The 19109-nt window shown below is 43.5% G+C and overlaps 1 protein-coding gene across 5 annotated transcripts; it reads right to left on the bottom strand.

Moving 5' to 3' along the window:
- Positions 1–1027: 1027 nt before the first annotated feature.
- On the bottom strand, positions 1028–14445 carry brd2a (bromodomain containing 2a). Of its 5 annotated transcripts, none has more exons than XM_018754425.2 (13): positions 14333–14445; positions 13874–14015; positions 7580–7895; positions 7078–7215; positions 6463–6610; positions 6195–6367; positions 5433–5885; positions 5212–5340; positions 4899–5123; positions 3944–4188; positions 3345–3667; positions 3127–3255; positions 1028–2571 (listed from the first exon to the last, which is right to left on the bottom strand). In XM_018754425.2, exons 2-13 carry the CDS (start codon positions 13927–13929, stop codon positions 2438–2440), a joined length of 2469 nt encoding a protein of 822 aa, XP_018609941.1. In that variant the 5' UTR covers positions 13930–14015; positions 14333–14445; the 3' UTR covers positions 1028–2437. The 5 variants fall into 5 exon arrangements, with proteins under 5 accessions (XP_018609941.1, XP_018609942.1, XP_018609944.1 ...); XM_018754426.2 differs by having other exon boundaries at positions 14353–14445; XM_018754428.2 differs by lacking the exon at positions 14333–14445 and having other exon boundaries at positions 11933–14313.
- Positions 14446–19109: the final 4664 nt, after the last annotated feature.

Genomic DNA, 19109 nt, shown 5'->3' with positions numbered 1-19109 from the left:
GTGAAAGACTACAACTCCCACAGTGCACCAGTAACTCTCTATTCCGATCAATTATTAATTACATGGGCTCGGTGCTGTGTCGACAAAAAAGTTTTTCCGTCTGCTGTGTTCAGAGTAACAGCGAACCAGTTACAACCTTTGCAATTAGTATTTAGTAAATCCTGACGAGCTCCATAACTGTTTTGTTCCGTGTTGAATTTCATAATTATGAGCCGTATCGGTGGCAACATGCGGTGCCTTGATTTCAGAATGAAGTTTCTGAGTTCTGAGTAAGGACATAGTAACCCGAAGGTTGTGGGTTCGAGTCCCCTGTCCTGCTACTAATATAGAATTTATTAGTAGAATCAAAACAAACTAGTATACCTGATCATGGTACTTACCTTAAATTACTATGGGAAATGATACATCAACATAGCTACATAGACAAACTATTTCACTTGTATCAGCATGAATATTTTAGATGAATCTTTAAAAACTCAAATGTGCATTTTGAATGACACACAGACAAGAAAGTACAGTAAGACAGAGAAACAATCTCTCTCCCTTTATTGATGTACAGCTTATGAAAAAAAGAAAAAAAAAAAAAGGGAAAAAAAAAAACCTGCAGTTGGCCAGAGAAGACAGTGCCATTGCCCAGAGTGGTGCTCTTTCTGCTTGGGCCATTTTCTCAGAAAACAAACCAAGACAGCAAGTTACAATCATGCACTGATCTTCGAGGAGAGGAGAACAAAAAGCAACAGAAAGGAAAACAGGAAGAATCACATGCTGCTATGTTGTGCAAATGTGACTTATTTACAGCACTTTTAGTAACAGGGACGCGGTGCAAATCTCTCCTGCAACTGTACATCTCCTCGGGATCAATGGTTCGTCTCAGCCCCTTACCTGGTGTCAGCGAGGGGCACAACCCATCCGAGTTTGTTAGATTTCTGTACACAATATAAAACATCACACCGTTCTCTAACTTAACTCTATAAAAAATAAATAAAATTGAACACACTCCTATTCCATACAATCCCCTCTTGATTAGAAAGAGGTTTTTTTTTTTTTTTTTTTTTTAAAAAAAAAAAAGTTCATTTGCCCCTCATTCCTGCTCTACCCTCCTCCTTCAGTGCATTTTCATTGTTTTGGTAAAGCAACAGGGCTCTTTCTTCAGTAAAGGCAAACACTTATACCTACGGCAATGACGAGGTAAAGAACAGGTTTCAGTGGCGGCACAAGATCTTAGTTGAGAACAAAAGCAGGAAAAACATTGACACAAGAACAAAGTGTAGAGAGAAGTGGTTTTAATAAACAGGACAGCGCTCCAGCACCACATCTGGGCTCAGACTGTGAGAACGTGTTCCAATCACAGATCACCGACTGCCCCAGTCTGACACGGAGGAGTAAAATGGACACAAAGGACTAATGACTCTTTCTGAAGGTCACGGCAACAAATTAAGACAGAACTCCACCTGCAGTTATGAAAAAAGACTACAGACACAACGGATCATGAAAAACAGAACAAGCCCCCTCTGCAGCATCAGTCTGCCCTGTTGCCGGGCCACACCCAGACATGCTTGTATGTCCAATTGAGCTTAAGGACAATCGGTTAATCCGAAACGTGGTCCAGGTCAAGTCTGGCATGAAAAGGGAGAACTATAATGCGCACACGTGTGTGCGTGTGTGACTGAGTGTGTTTGGATGGCTCAGCTGGTTGGCTTGGCCTGTCTGTGACTCTGTAAAACAGAAACCAGCAGACAGTAGAGGCACCCCCCACCCCTCCAAAAAAACGAAATCAAAAGCACCTCCACCCAGCATGAGCAAGCCTGAAACCAGATCCACAGCCTCAGATTTAACACTCAGGCTCATGGATTTCTACATCACATCAGTTTATAAATTTGCAATTTATATTTCTGACCCAAGGTTATGATCCATCTGACACAAACAAATACACACAAAAAATAATTTTGTATCTCTTTTGCATGCATCTTTCCCATAACGACAAAAGGGCAAAACCAAACTGAGTTCTCCTTCCTGCCACACTCACTTCCATTCCTCCCTCTCCAGGGACCTCTTAAAATTCTTCTTTATAAAAGAAAAATAGACATTTATGTATTTGTACATATATTTACACAGCAAAAAGAGGAATATGAGCAAGGAGGAGTGTCTCAAGTGGAACTGACTGCATGTGGGCATCTGCTGTTGCTCTGCACCTTTGCACCTGGAGTGTCTGGGGGCAAATCCTCCCACATGAGAGTATTCCTCTCGTTCCTGGAAAGGAGGGGGTGCCCCTCTGGGTACAGGGCAGCTGGCCCATGCCCCAGCCCCACCCTCCTTCTCCCAAAGTCCTCTCAACCAGACAGCCAAGTCCCAGCCTCTTTCCATTCTCTGTACAGTTGGCCACTGGCTCTGATTCCGCGCAAGGTCTCCGAGGCCCTCATCTCCCTATGGGTTGCCCTCACCCAGAATCAGAATCGCTGGTGTCAGAGGAGGATGAGGAGGAGGAGGAAGAGGTGGAGGAGTCAGAGCTGGAGCTGCTGTCAGTCAGCCGGGAAGCAACTGCGTGAGGCTCCACGGCACTGGGCTTCTCCACTGCAGGACAGAAAGACAATGTCAAAACTCTAAGAGTAACAGAATGTATACATGCGCGTGTGCGAGTGAGTGAGTGAGTGAGTGAGTGACAGAGAGAGAGAGAAACCAGACTGTGAACAGACATGAACTTAACTCTAAACTATTGCTTCTTTTCCACTGTTCTCCACTATGATGACCAGGGCACAGATACAAACTCACTAGACAGTACAAACATGGCATCTCTGTCCAACACTGTCATTGGAATGAGTGCGGATGTGATGCTGCAAGATTTCCTCGGACTTGGAAAACCACACACACACACAAAATTTTCTGAACTGCTTGTCCCAGACGGGGTCGCGGGGAACCGGAGCCTACCCGGCAACTCAGGGCGTAAGGCCGGAGGGGGAGGGGACACACCCAGGACGGGACGCCAATCTGTCACAAGGCACCCCAAGCGGGACTCGAACCCCAGACCCACTGGAGAGCAGGACCTGGTCCAACCCACCGCGCCCCCTACTAGGAAAACCAATCTTGGCCATTATAAGTCACCGCTCTTAAGGCAAGCATGGAACTAACCCTTGGGCTTTGCTGGTTTCTTGGCCGAGTTCAGCTGCCCGCTGACATCCTGTAACCTTCTCTCCAGCTCTCGCTTCTTCTCCAGAGCCAGTTCCTCACGAGACTTCCCGCTGCTTGCCTTCTTCATCACTGCAGTGGAAGACACCAAGGTTGAGCATGAGAAAGAAAGGACGGAGCTCCACTGTAATAATAGTCCCGTTTCCGAGACCCCTATTTACCATAGGGCTTGCGGGGCTTCTTGCGCAGGCACATCATGACGTAGCGCTCCAGTTCGCGAAGCGTGGATGGCTTCAGTGTCTCAAAGTCTATCTCAATCTCCTCAGGATTGGAATCACGCAGTGAGGGCTCACGGGACTGGATGATGTGCACCACACGCCCCAGCTTCTCACCAGGCAATTTATTGATATCCAGGCTCAGCTGCCGCTTCTCATCGTACGTCATGGGACGGCACTCCTCCTCTTCCTCCGAGTCGTAGTTCTGCATCACTCCGGTGAAGGACGGGTGGGTGGCCGATGATGCAGACTGGGATTTCTTGGAGGACCTTAGTAAAGGATAGGGTACAGGCATTAATTAAAACTTTATTCTTAAACACTGGGCAGACTCTTAAAGCACCGACTTCAACTACTTAGATACTGAGAACCTTCTAGTAGTTTACACATCCCAGAGGTTAAGCTTCAAACTGATTTCCTTGCACATTTACATTTGAGAAAAAGATTCCTGAGAAGAGATGATGTAATTGTAATGTCTTTGACAGAGGTTTTAAAATAATAATTATCAGAAACCTGTATTTATAGAAGCAAAAGGACAATCAACTCACCTGCTTTTACTGCTCTTCTTAGTTGTGCCCTTCTTGCTCTGTGTGGAGGTGGGTGCAGCCCGGCTCGACTTGCTTTTGGAGGTCTTGGCGACCTTGGCAGGCCGCTCGCTGGCACTGTCTTCCCGACCCCCTCGGTGTCTCTCGGGCTTCTTCTTTTTCTTCTTCTCCTTCTTCTCCCGCTTCTTCTTTGGCTTGACAATGGGGGCCTGGGACAGCACTGCTAGCTGCTCATGCACAGCTCTTAGCTGAGAGAGAGGCAGTGGGAATGACATGGTTAACATCAAAAATTACGAGGAGAAAAAACAGCTTTTAGCTCAGATAATAAAAACAGTCAAAAATATAGACAGGGTCAAGTGTTATAATGGCAACAATAACAGACACGAAGTAATTTCACTGTACAAGGGATATGTTTTTCCGTCAGTAATAAAATTTCATGTGAGCATAATCACACACACAGTATACTGGTCCAATTATTATTTCATTATGTAAGACTAATTCAGAAACAACTGCATTTTATCAAGGGAATGAGGCAGTCAGCTTAACAGTCAAAGAAAGACCTTCAAACATTCTGGGGTGGGGTGAGATGGTCACCATTATTTCCATGTTTTATAAAACATGACATGTTTATATATTCTCTAAGAAACAATGCCCAGCATGCTTTACTGTCCCTTAGCAGAGGACTAAGTTAACGCTGTAGTCCACAGCAGTGAGGGTCACCTGACAACAGGCTGTTACTAGAACACTTGAGCTGTTGTCTAGTGTTTCACAGACACAAAGGACCACCCTTGTGAAAATAGGTAGCTTGTTGACTTTCCCGTTGCCAAGGAAACATGAACCACACCAGTCCACTGAGTTGTTTAATGAACGCTTTATATCCCAATAGTCTGACATGAATTGCAGGTGGATCCCTAGAGATGTCTACTGGAAAGTAGTGGAAGGAGCGTTCGGGGTCTACCTGAGTACACACCTGTTCCTGCAGCTCAGCCAGGCGGTGTGCACGCTCTACCTCGCTGTCTGAGCTGGGGCTGCTCTCGCTCTCGCTGTCACTGCTGGGCTCGCTTTCCGAGGACGACGACGAGCTGGAGTGTCCTGTTGACAAGCTCATCCCTCCCCCGAGAGCCGTGGTGGTCTCCTCCACAGGTTCGTCTGGCATTTTAGCGAAGCGGAACTCGAAGACATCCTGGACAAAAAGAGATTGGCAGAGGAGTCTCATTGATAGTGACAATAACAACAGGTCCTCTTACAAAAATCTCTGGGCCACATTATACCTGTAATTTGCGGGCCATGGCCACCACATCATGATCGGGGGGATTATACTTGTAGCAGTTGGAGAACATGAGCCTGACATCAGCAGCAAACTGCTGTGCGTCCCTGTATTCGCGGTTGTCCATCTTCCTCTGAGAAAACAACGGCAAAGCAGATGATGATCACAACTGACCTATGCATACTGAAAATCTGAATAGCCTGAGTGCTCGTCATCAGCACGCACCTTAATGGTGCTCAGGTCCATGGGGTGCTTGATGATGTCATGGTAGTCATGCAGCCCCAGAGAGGAAGCATCCACAGGCTTGTAGAAAGGCCAAGCGTAAGCTGCATGCTTCTTGGACAGCAGTTCCTTCAGCACCCCACTGCAGTAGCGAAGCTGGGGGCTCAGCTTGCCACGCCGTGATGGCTGGTGCTGCAGCTGAGAGTCGGGAAGCTCCTTGCGAGGAGGTTTAATGGGCCGACCACTCTCTCGCCGCCGTGCCGGGATCTTCGCAGCCATGGCAGGCTGAAGCAGGACCTGTCCGCTTGCTGTCAGCTCAGCCCCCAGTGAAGACAGCGTTAGAGGGGAATCGCCGCCGCTGCCCAGGCCCATTCCCATCCCACCAACCCCCACAGTTAGGGGCAAGGCCACGGTTGAGGGCGTGGTCGTGTCAGCTTTCCGTTTGACACCTTTTTTCTGTCAAGCAAAGACAATCAGTTTAGTGCAACGAGTCACAAAGATGACAAAAACAAATCAGAGAACTACCGGGCACCCGAGATGACAGTACAGGTGTAGGACTGCAGTTATGTGCAGTGGAATCAAGGGAATGGTTTGGAATAAAGAGCTGCAGTGTTGCCGAAGCAATACATTGAGGTAGGGTAGATCCACTGAATGAGAGGCAAATCCACCCCTGGATAAAGTGAACTGCAATCAACGGCTGACTGGGGTTGTTGAAGTGGTGATCTGTTACTACACTGCCATACGAAACAGAGCCACAAGCCTTACCTTAGCAGTGGGCTGGGTGGGGGGCAGCCCCAGCATGCCTTTGTGGGTCAGCAACGTCTGTGGGGGAGTGGAAAGCAGCGAGTCTGGTGTGTCAGGGGTCGGGGGTGAATACACTGACTGGGAGACAGAGGAAACAGCTGGGACCTGGTGGGCAGTGGTCACGCCTCCTGGAACTAGAGAGACAGAGAGAGGTGTTCATATACACAAAACACACATGTACACACAGAGAACAGGAGTACAAGGGATGCAAGTCTGGGTTCCCACTCACCGGTTGCCCTACGGCCTTTGGGTGGTTTGCCAGGTTTGCCCCGTGGCGCAGGAGGAGGGAGCTCAATCTCTTCCTGGGGCATCTGGGCAACTTTCTGCAGGAAAGCCTTCTCCAGAGACTGTGCCATCAGCACAATGTCATCTGTGGGCTACAAGAGACAAGAAATCCCACTTATAGAAATAATCCACCTTGATCGTATGGAATTCAGAAACCAACCCCTTAGTAAAATTTGTGAACCGAGTAACACAGGACCAGAAAAACTACTTTAATCGGAAAATGGTATGACTGGAATTCACTGAGGACCCTAGTAACGGAACCAGCAATGCTTTTCCGGCACAAAGCCTTCTGCCACTTTAACTCATCACATAGAATAAAGGATACATGCAAATAAAAACTGAATATCTCATGTACATGTGTGCACAATTTAACAGGTGTGTTTGAGACAAATGTTGTGTGCCTTTGCAGCATTAACGAAATCCTAATCATTTTATTACCGACTCCTGTAATTGTTGTTCTACCACTTAAGTAAACTGATAAACCTAGTTTCCGTAATATACTGCACATCTAATCAATTCTGATTTTGCTTTCACACGAAGATTCAGGGTTCAGACTCACCTTGTTGTAGATGTAGCAGTTGGTGAACATGGTGTTGAAATCCTGCAGGCACTCGCTAGCACTGCGGTAGTAGTTGTTCTCCAGTCGCTTCTTAATGGTGCCCATGTCCATCGGTTGTTTGATAATCTTATGGTAGTCCTGGCATCACAGACACTTGTTTCAAATGTGAATTTAATCTGCTGCACATCTTTTTATGCTATTAGTATTACTGTTTTACGATACACCGAACATTCATGAACTTAAAAGGAACCAGCCAGATTTAATTAAAAAAGAAAAAAAAAAAGGGGGGGGGGGGCACGAGATTACTCAAAAAACAACTTGGACTTTTCGTATGATGCATCTACTATAAAATTTGCAAGTACCTGCGCACTTGTAGTTCGAATAACTGTTTGCTTTTTGTTTGTAGCTGCTAATATTGTTTTGGTTTTGTTGTTATGCTGTGCCGCACTAGATAGATAAACCCTAAACTTGCAGGACAGAAGAGCAGCGGTGGAACACTCACCGGCAGGTTGAGCTTGACCGCATCCACCGGCTCGTGAAAGGGCCAGGCAAAGTGGTGCTTCCATAGCGACTTCACCACGGCCTTCTGTAGGAACTGCAGCTGATTGGTGAGCCGGCCTTGGCGGCTGGGATCTCGTACAGGCGGCGCTGGGGGCCCCGCAGGAGGCGCGTGGGGTAGCGCTGGGCCTTCAAACCCCTCGTACAGCAGCGATGGCTTGCGAATGCGTTTGCCTGGACCCGACAGGCCGTGCTCCATGCCAATGACTTCCTGTGTGCCTGCACTCCCGCTTAGAGAGATGCTGCCATCAGACACCAGCCTTTGGACAGAGGGGGAGATGAGGGTGGGAAGATGGAGAAAGATGGAGAAGGTCTGCTTAATGCATACTCATCCACCACCACCTTTCTTACCCTCTTAACACCAGCTCTTCACCTGGACTACATCACCAATAGGTTCTGTTAATAGTGCTGCAAGTTTTAGTGAAAAAGCTTCAGATAACCCTCATGACTTCCAACGTGATTATCTGCAGGTCAAGAGTTCAGTGACTGGGTCACCGGTACACAAAGCCTTTCAAATAATAACACAAACTCTGACATCAGGGACTTTACAGAGTGCATGACAGCACAAGTATCTGTCCAGAGACCACATTACAGAAGGCCAGAACCAGACAACCTGTCCACTGTGTATGCAGATATTGACGGCTATACGCCATCAGTCACGCACAGTAACAAGTCTACTGAACTGCTACGTCGTCGGGGGAAAAAAAGAGGAAAAGCACAACACCAGTACTTATTCTAGCGCCCATTTCCCTTCCATTGCCCTGGCAACCAAGCCAAAGAGAACACACCATTGGCTGCTGCACTGGCATTACCATGGTAACCAACCCCTACCCCCACCACTACCGACAATAGACACACAGCAGGCACAGCCTGTGCAAAGGAACGATCCGGGTTGTAATCCAAGGCCGTTTGCCAGCCGCTGTTTGTTCTCTACACAAACACCTTCTCACGAGAACCGGGAGTGAAAGTACAGCGTTGCCGGCCCGTGCTCAAGGCTCCGCCTACATCACTGAGCTCTTGCTTACCCACAGCTCCCCTGTTCCACTGACACAAAAAAAAACTGCCGAAATACAGCAAGCACCTGCTCTATACAGCCAAAACTAAGGTTCGGCATACAGGTGGTAAGCAGTAGCAAAACCCTAATACAATAAGTAATCCCAGCATTTCTAGCATTTTTCTATTACAAACCTGTTCACATCCATAGGAAGATTTTGGAAGTTCAGCTTGGTTTTGCTTCATTAAACACACGACAAAAACAAGGAGAATATGCAAAAAAACCTTTTTACTTTATTTCTGTATGTCTAAGCCAAGCCATTCCGGAGAGAAGTGTCCAGTGTAACACACCAGTCCCATTTTTAATCTCAACTGCAAAGTCTTTCTGAAGAGACCACACATGGAGGTTGGACTAGAGGCCTTAATTTATTTGTGAGCTTGCAAAATACAGTGATGAATTAAAAATTACAGTAAAATATTTAGCTATTAAATATAATGCACTGAAAAGCAGTTCCAACTTGGGACCATCACAGTAGAGGTAAAATATTAGTGCTCTAAACTGCTTCACATGTAGACAGTGTTTCAGCATTTCGCTGACCAACAGCAGGAACAAAATCATTTTACTGCATCAGTGGAACACTCTGAAGGTACATTTCTGCTCAGTCATTGCCCATGATGCAACTGGAAATCAAGTCTTGCAGGGCTTACACCACACTGGATATACAAGTCAAAGATTCAGAAAATAGGCACCGAATACTGGATTTATATCAGCTTTATGTATTTTATTGCACTGTAAATCTGAAAACTAAAGAAAACATGGCTTGCACTGGAAGATCATTGTTACATTCTGAAAGAAAAATACCAACACTTATATAGTTTTAGATAACTACAGTGCCTCAATCTAAAACCAGCTCATCTGAAATTTGCTATGAGGGCAGGAACACAGTTCAAGTCTTGAGTGGTCTCACGTATGTACAATCTTACCTGGTAACAGCACAAAAAAAGACCATCCAGCTGTTCAAACTATGGAGTTTTGACATGTACCAGCTGCATTCTGTGCACAAGTGTTGCAATGGACTAAGGCACCAAATAGCGCCAAACTACATTTTCTGAGGCATCATTCAGTTATGACATGTACACGGTAGTAGTGATTTTTAGTATTGTCCATTTTTTTGGGACAAGGAACTTGAAGGCCTAACTGTAGTGTCCAATCCCCCAATACATTCTACACATCATTTAAACCCATGAGGGCAATACATTTGCAGTAAGGATGGGGCATCTGAGTCAACCAGTGAAATTAACAGCTAGAATTAAATAAGGGGAGAACTTTAATGTAAAGAAGTCTCAACTTTGGATATAAATGGATATGTACAAAGAGACGAAATAGTATTTGTTTAAAAGGCATTTTATTGTTAAACTGCAGATATACAAAAACTGTACATAAAGCAAGATGTCCCTGGAAGACCATACTTACCAATGTACACAAACTATGGAAACTTACAGGGACAAACATGACATACAAAATGACCTATGCAAATTACATGTAGAAAATGTCAAATTCACATATTCAAACTCAAGGACAAAAGGAAAAAAAAAAATAAATAAAATTGTGCAATAATTGCTCCACTTAACCAATTCTGCAGTACTACAAGGGAGGAGGCAAAAGCAGTACACTGCACCCAAACATACTGTAGGCTTGGCAGCAAGTTTTAGGTTTAAATACATGCTACCTCAAGGATAAACAAATCTCAACCGTTTGATATTTCTTGACCATGCAGCCAAGGCAAAGAATGAGTACATTCTCCACATTAAGGAGGGGAGGGTGGGGGAATCCTGTTACAATATTCACCTGTACCTCTAGGTAACATTTGTTTATTTCACAAAGTGGCTATAGTTACATTGCTATAATGAGAGAATAAACCAGCACATTTTGACATGACTTGTAATCCTTTCCCTGAAACCATACAAAAATCATTAACTAATCCAGGTCAACATCTTGAAGAGCCCATACATTCCAATGTGCTTTATCAACTAAATGTGGAAGCACTGGCCACTAAGGTCAACTCACACGACGAACTGGTACGTGATCATTACACCAAAAGTCGGGCCCAAATATACAGTCAACTCTTGAGAACGAAAATTCCATCATCCATTTGTGCAGCCTACTTACAAAGGTAGGAAGTTTTCCCTCAAATTCACAATTAAGAAGTCGGTCGGGGTTTTAGTTGGAAATACTTATTTCTCCAAACCGGTAATAGTTAAAATATTCACAAATGATAGCTAGCTTCAGCAACTTTCGAAAACAAAACCACCATAAAACGTGTGGGCACGTCTGAACCCTTAACTGCCACCTCGGTTCGCGGAGTGCCATGTTTGTAAACATGGAGTACCACACCACCCTGCCATACACCACCGGCTACATCCGAGCGAATCCCGCCTTACTGCAGACGCTGAGATGAATAAACAGTGAAGGTTGCGTTGTGACGCTGAGCCCCCACATGCGCACCGGTGGACGCGACCGACCCGAGTTAAGAATACAATGAATGAGTTAATTCATCCCAACCAACAATAGCAAAACTCATAACTAAAATGAGATAAAACGCTTAACATTTTCAGCCACTTCACGAAGTCTAAACAACCACTACACTTAGTGACCTGAAGGGCAGCGCTACAAAACGTCACAATGAAAAAAGTTAATATGTAAAGTACATTTTAAAATTACAGAATTACACGGAGTTAAATTTTTTAAAACGTTGTTGTCGTTGTGGGTACGACTGTATCGGTCGTTGGTATCTCTGCACCATGGCATAACACCCGCGTTTTAAATCGGTAATTCAGTGCCTGGCATCTGAAAAAAAAAAAAATCCCAAAAGAAATCTTTCAAACTACATAAATATATTTTCCACTTTGAGTTACTGTGGCTCAAGTGAGCAATTGTCAACTTTCAGCCGAAGGCTGTGTGCCCGGGCGCTGAGGCGAGACGGTGGGAAAATGGCGGCGGCGCGCGGCGACGGAGCGCGAGAGCGGGACCCAGTGGGCTCCAGTCCGAGGCGAAATCAAGATCTCCGTGTGTAATCAGCCCTGCAGCACAGTCCACTTCTCAACAAAACACCAACGCAAACGTAAAGTCCGTTTTTCAGGTACACATCACATGAATCGATGAGGCACTGTATGCAAGTTGTGAGAAAGAAACTGGTTATTATCGCAGGATTAAAAAAAATGTAACTCGGTGACCAAATTATATTCCATGGCCGACAATACTGCCTTAGAAAACAAGGTAAATGTCAATGGTTCCGTTCGGTACCTGTCAAGGGGTGGATTTAGGGCCGTCTCCATCAGGATGGATCCGGATTCTTTTAAAAGACCCAATTTCTCTCAAGTTCCAGCACTTCCCTTTGCAGTCTGCCCCGTCCTCCTCCAGCTCACTGTTTCAGCGAAATGGCGACGCAGTGCATCCGCCCGGCCTTTTATACCCCTTTCGGGAACGCGATTGGGTGAAGTAATAATTGAATATGTACGCCCCCAACTGTTTTATAGGCCAGTCCTCTTGTCCATCAAGTAAGACACGCCTTCATCACCTAATCACCGCCTACAATAATCTCTCGTCTCTGATTCGCATATGAGCGACGTCCATCAAAACAAACTTGCGCTAGCCAATGGCTACTCCATGAACCTTTACTCACACGCTTCCGTTACTGGTTGAGCCTCACCCTTTTACGAAGGTGGTTGACGCCCACACTGCCCAGTGTCGCACCAGGCTGAAATTACGTCACTGGAGGAAAAGACTTGATGATGATTGGCCATTTAATATCGGGCGCGAGCACAAGTAGAAACTTGCAGGTTCACGATTGGCTGGCGAAACCACTCACGCGTACTAGACGTATGCTCCGTTTTCGAAGTCTCTTCGGGTTTCTGAGTTTTAGCGACTCAAGTCGTCTCCCATATTTGCATTAAAACTTAAGATTTCGTCGTTAAAGCACAACGATAGCACTCGCTAAATATACATTTAGCATTTAAAAACGATAATTCTGAAGACGGCGAGTCTGTACTCTCGAACGAACCCCCACCTTTCTAGACTAAACCGGGCCTACTCAACACTAAACGTCACTACTACGGCCGCAAGGTCCTGGATTTTTCAATATTTCAGAAATTAAGTATTCAGAAAATATAATCGAAATTATCATACCAACTAAGCATAACACACAACTGTATACAGAAAATCCGCACTTGGGTACCGCCACTTACTACTTAACAGCATATTTAAACAAAGCCTGGATCAGAACTTGAGGAAACGCTCAGCCACTGACTGTGGGTGGAATGCTGCCGGTATTGAGGCCTAGCTGGGTTCCGTAACTTAAATCGTTATTCAGATAAATGCTTTAAACTTCGTTAAACCTTGAAAACGGTTTATTTACTACTGGTTACACGTCTTAATATCGAATTTGACGAATTCAAAACGGGAGGACTGAAAGCCGCCCTATCGAGCCATACCATACACGCTGGAATGACACAGCACTTTTGAACGGTGAAGGCCACGCACTTCGCTTAAAACTTAGGATACTGAAAACTCAACGTTTACAAAATCACGCCAAAATCCAAGGAAAAAATAACACTACAATACTTATCCATCATATTCAGGCAACAATTGACCTAGCCTAGGATAGTCCACTACTACAGAAAAGCCACATACATACTTATCTTAAAATATCTTTAGTTAAAACTGCACAAAACGCAGTAAAACCCCCCCTAGACAATAAAATTGTGTTTCTAAAGGACAATTCATACCATGGATTAAATAATCCAAACAATTTTTAACTTCTCGGTAAAAAAAAGAATTAACGGATTCCCCATAGATATTAACAAATACCCACATATCTGACTAATTTCTGACGAGAAATAGAAAACCTTGCGACAAAAACGAGAATTATTTGCCAGAAGTTTGAAAAACATCCGATAACACACACGGCCACCCATCCCCCACTAGCAAGTCTGCGCGTCCTCAATCGTCACAGAGTTCGGACTACACATTTAAACAAAAACAAATTAAGATCATAGTATTCGCTCCAAGGCAAATAACCCGCTTTTTCAAAACCCCAAATTCTCAAACTAGCCAGATAGCTAGCTAGTTAAGATTATTTGAGGAAATTAAACAAACAATGTCCATCACTAAGATAGAAACTCCAAAAAAGTAAGAATATTTCGATGTGAAAAGTCCTAATTTAAATCCGAATGCAGGTAAAATTACTTGTTCTTCTTTTCTTCGGCCACACTTCTTTTTTTCAACTCATTTCCCACCAACATGTCCGTCTTCTTCTTCCCTCATTCATTGGGTCTGAGTGGGGGAGGGGAGTCACATGACCGCCCTCGCGCTGCTCCTTGCCCACAACCTGGAACCACATCAAAGAATCCAAATCTCTCCTCAAAAGATACATTCCACTATATCATAGAGGAATTTCGCGTAAAAAAAAAAACTTCCAGCATCCATTTCTTCCCTGGTCCTGAAACTCTTTTGCCACTACTGTCAATAATAACTAAGATGAACGCAACACAAAGGACATTTTCCAGTAACGTCAGCACTCTTCCGATTGGTCAGTGCTCCGTCACGTGACGAAGCAAAGCCTTCAGCTTTTTAATTTATAAGAAACGTAACGTTTCTCCAAGTACGCAACACAGGAGTTATTCAACGGGTCCGTCATAGACCTACAGCAAAGTATTCCTTTTTACCATCTCTGTCCACCTTTCCCTAAGAAACAAGTCTGGAAGCTTTGTGGTGCCAGACTTCATATCCCTCCTTAAGCACCGGATATTGTTGCCAACATGGCGTTCTATAAAGAATCGTTGTACGCATGCGTGGCCCAGAGAGCGCGGGTGACGTTGCTCGGGTTACACATTTTCCAGAATTTTCTCGATTTCGGCCGTGGAAGTTATGGTTCTGTATTAGTGCAGTATAGTTCCAGTTATGATAATAGAGTGTTGGAATGGGTAGTATTATGACAGTTTTTTAATAAACACATGAAAATTTGTATAGAAATTAAGATTAGTCTAGACAAAGTTTTCTTCTAACCATGGAATTCAGTCTTATATAATGCTGAGAGAACTGTACAGCATCTCAGTGTATATTACTGTATTTTTATGAAGAGAAATTTTGCACTTTATGAAACAATGGGGGAAAAAAGTGTAATGCTGTTATGGTAGACAAGTTGTTATTTAGAAATAGGGACATAGCTTTAAATTCTAAGGTCCCTTAAACAATTTTATTACTATTGGATTTTTTGTGGGCTCTCTCCAGGTATGTGTTCCTGGAATTCAGACCACCATTCACACCACTACTGATGATCCTAATTGGTAGTTTTTCTTTAGTTTTTATCTTCTACTATTTTTAAAAAATGCTTTGTTGATAATCACAGTTAAATTACCCCATTGTATTAAAAGTTGATACCCACAAAAATGTTGTAAATACAAAATATGTGCTCTTATACCTAAACATTAGGGAGTCTTGTACCTTAATCCTGACACATCAGCCCCAACAGTTCTAAAAGCTGTTTTAGTAAACTTTGGGTTATAAATCAAACATATTGAAATTTTTGGCAGTCCAGTTAATTAATTCTGTTCATTCTAATGATGTGATGCCTTTCAAGCGGCAAACAGGTTTAGCTATCTTGGAATTTCTGTTACTCCTACGTCAAGAAGGAGGGAGATCTGGATACAGACGTGATTCTTGAGTACAGTCATTTGGAATCATACAACCATATAAACCGCTATTCATTACATGAGCAGCTGCATATGGAGTTTTTTTTTGTTAATTATTATGGATAGCAGTGCATATCTCTCAAGTACACAGGAGATGAGGAGAGAAATGAGTCCAGAATATATGTTTTCGGACCCTTTTGAATCTTGAGAGAGATTCAGCAGTTTTGAGTGGGAGAAGGAGGTCATTCCACTATATTGGGTCAAAAACCAAAAACCTCTGATTTTCATTTTGGACATTTTGTGCATGGGACCACCAAGTGCGTCGAGGCAGAAGAACATAGCAGTCTGGCTGAAGGTTAGCAAGCAATCAGGTCTTGTAGGTATCAGGGAGCAGATCTGCTGATGGTTTTGTAGGCCATAACCAGAGTCTTAAGCTTCATATTGGCAGCTGCAGGAAGCCATTGGAGAGAGACAAAGTTGGAGGTACAATGAAACGTTTTGGCAGGTGAAACACAGCTCATGCAACAGCATTTTGCATCAGGTGTATAGGTTTGATAGCAGAGGATTGAAGACCAGACAGGAAAAAAATGCAGTAGCCTAGGTAGGATCTCACCATGGCCTGGATTAGAAGTTGCATAGATTGTTAAATTATAATGTCAAAGGATCTAGCTGGGTGGACCTCTATCTATTTCAATCCGATACTTAGATATATGGATGATATAAGATATGTTTCTCGCAAAACAATTCTTGTAAAAGTCCAACAAAGAGAAATTAAGTTGTACAGTCGCTGAAAATCACTGCAATAATAATACTACCATGTACTGGATGTTTTAAATTTTTTTTCTTAGAGCATATTATATTGAAAAATTCTTTGTTAATTCAACCCCTGAAAGTGATTTTGATTTTATGATGACGTTTTCACTTTCAGCTCCCTTTCTAAGGTGGTGATGGATATATCATATTTATTTGCAGCTCAAATGGTCTTAAGTTTCAAGCATACAGACTATTACAGTCATGTAAAAAAGAGAATGGACTATAAGCAGAATTAAATAAAACTGAAAAACAGCTCATGGCACCAAGAAATTCCAGAGGTATCATTTCTGCATTATTTACTGTTTTATTTCTTGATGCTGATTCTCACGATGCATTGAGGGAGACAAGGGAATTGCCTTTAAGCAGTGATGTGTGGGTAGGTTTATGTGATAATCTTCCCTGTCTGCTCCCTCTCAGCATCTAGGAACAAAAGTTAAAGCTTTTTCACAGAATCTGCCTTACTCCAGGATGACTTAATATGATGAATTTCAAACATAAAATCATTCCTGGCAATTTGATTCAATCATTCTAGGAATGTGATAAAGAACGTGGACACTTTCTATAAAGGTGTTCACTCAGTCATTCAAGAAACCTGTAGCAGAAGTTTTAATTTAATTTATCCCTGTCTATGTTCCTGTTATACTACTATTATATATTATATATACTTATTATATATTATATATACATACTATATATATTATATATAATATATTATATATTATATATACTATATAATATAATACTATATAATACTACTATTATATACTATTCTTTTTTGATGAAGTTATGGAAAATGGGTAGATTATATTTACATACTTGGCAAGCAATTGTGTTTCATTGTCATGATCTAAACTTACAGATACATATGTAAATATGTGGATGACAGGTGTTTAACTTTCTCCTGATGGAAAAATTAACATCTGATTTGCATGATAATTCAAAGGAATGTTGGAAAGTCTGGACACCCATGAAACGACTTAGTGATATATGGTCAGACCTTTTACTTATTGTAACCCCTTGGTGTATGTAGATGCATTTGCAATTCCTCTGTGTTCTCTTTCTGTTTTTATGTTGCTGTGACCTAGTGCTGGTCTGTGCCGAGTCCTGTTAATTACTGCAAATATTTTATTTTAAACAAAATATCCTACAATTACAACAAGCCTGTTTGGAATATATATTTTGACCTAGCTGTTGTATTTTTGCTTGGTTCAGACCACCTGCTGCATTGTTTCTAACAGTCCATGTATTCAGTGGAAATAGGAGTTACCTTGGGTGGAGGAGTCATTGATATCCTCAGCAGCACGCTTTGTTCCCCTAGAATTGTTATCTTGGAATATCTCAGTGAAGGGGAATTTGGTGCTGATAAACTTTCTCTACTTATTTAATATCACATTTTAGGTTGGTCACAGGGGGTGTGGTGGCACAGCAGGTTTGGCTGGGTCCTGCTCTGTGGTGGGTCTGGGGCTCGAGTCCTGCTTGGGGTGCCTTGGGGCGGTTTGGTGTCCCATCTGGGGTGTGTCCCTTCCCATCCTTGCCTTGCCAGGTTAGGCTCCAGTTTGCCACAAGTGGTTGTAGGCATTGTGTGTGTGTGACTTTGGTCATAGATCAGTCTGGCACCATGTCAAATTAGACAGTGTAGCACGCCGAGGCCGCCCGGGGGGGCGGAGATGGGGGCAAAGCAGCCACAGCTGGGGCTGATTACACTTCCTATTTCTTCCCCGGTGCCCAGTGGTAGAGAGAAGAGACCGAGGAGGAGAACGAGACAGAGACGAACCTGAGCTCGAACCCGATCCCAGAGACGAAGCCCGCGTCCCAACCGACCCGACTCTCCCAGCCCCCCGACCCGCACGAAACCTCATCCTACCTGTTCCCTGGTCCCCCTTTTCCATCCCCTTCCTTCTTGCTGTAAGGGCAATTAAAAGCCTTCACCAATGGGCAACTGCACCTCTTGTCTCCTGCCTCGTCTCTTACAGACAGTTATGGGAGATGTAATAAATTTAACATGTTAAATGTTATATGGTGGCTCATACTTTGTGTTACTGTACTTCTGCATACATCTGGACTGTTTGGTGAAATTGGTGTGAAGCATTGTCCAGAAGAGTGGCATCTTTTCATTGACAGCTGATCAAGGAGTCTCAATGTAATGGCAATGTGAATGCACTGATCCCTGTCAGTCACTCTGTGCACTTCAAAGAAGATTTCCAGAACGTCAAGAGTTTGTTGCAAAAGGCTGAGTACGATGAATACAAATGGGATCACAGCAGAAGAGACTGACCTCTGAGGCAAACTGGAGCCTGGTGCTCTAAATCAAGAACGATTCCTTAGTTCCACCGGATAAAATATTGCTTCCACCACTGCACATCAAGTTGGAGTTAACCAAGCAGTTTGTAATAGTGTTTCAACATAATGGCCAAAGATTCAGAAAATGTCTCTCTGCAGGTTTTTCAACAGCGGCTGGCATGGCAGGAGTTGAAATGTACTGCTGTGGAAAGATGACACCGGAATGCTTTTAAGAATATAGCTTGTGATTTCCTTGGAAACAGCAAAGCATAAAACTTCAAGGTTGAAGAATTTATCGACAGCTACAGAAGGCTTGGATGCAGAATGTCACTCAATTGCAATACATACACTGTTTTTTTTAATACCAAACTTGGGTGCTGTTAGTCAAGAACATATGGAATATTTTCATCAGGATATTCAAGCAATGGAAATAAGGTATCAAGGAGCATGGAACAGAACAATACTTTAATGCAACAAAAAAACGGATGTGTTTTTTGGCCTCAGTATGCTGAATTTTAGAAAGGACTTGCAAAAGCATGTGGCCTAATGGATAAAGCATCTGACTTCTGATTAGAAGATTGAGGGTTTGCGTTCGTTGGTGATCATCCAAGATTTTCAGGACAGGTGGTAGAGAGAACTACAACCCCTCAACCTAAAGGTTGCAAGTTTGTGGGGTCTAGACAAAACCCCCTCTTCTG

This window comes from Scleropages formosus, chromosome 23, assembly GCF_900964775.1.
Source record: "Scleropages formosus chromosome 23, fSclFor1.1, whole genome shotgun sequence".
In the NCBI taxonomy this organism is placed as follows: Eukaryota; Metazoa; Chordata; class Actinopteri; order Osteoglossiformes; family Osteoglossidae; genus Scleropages; species Scleropages formosus.
Note: the sequence above shows the minus strand (reverse complement) of the source record. Positions and strands in the feature narration are given on the sequence as shown.

What these genes read in the sequence shown, in the direction of transcription:
- brd2a (XM_018754425.2), bottom strand. Translation starts at nt 13,929, where the DNA reads ATGTTGGTGGGAAATGAGTTGAAAAAAAGAAGTGTGGCCGAAGAAAAG. An exon ending in GCCGAAGAAAAGAAGAACAA is followed by an intron (nt 7,896 to 13,873) that starts GTAATTTTACCT and finishes CTCTGTCCAAAG; the next exon opens with GCTGGTGTCTGATGGCAGCA. An exon ending in CAAAGGCCGTAGGGCAACCG is followed by an intron (nt 6,368 to 6,462) that starts GTGAGTGGGAAC and finishes CTGTCTCTCTAG; the next exon opens with TTCCAGGAGGCGTGACCACT.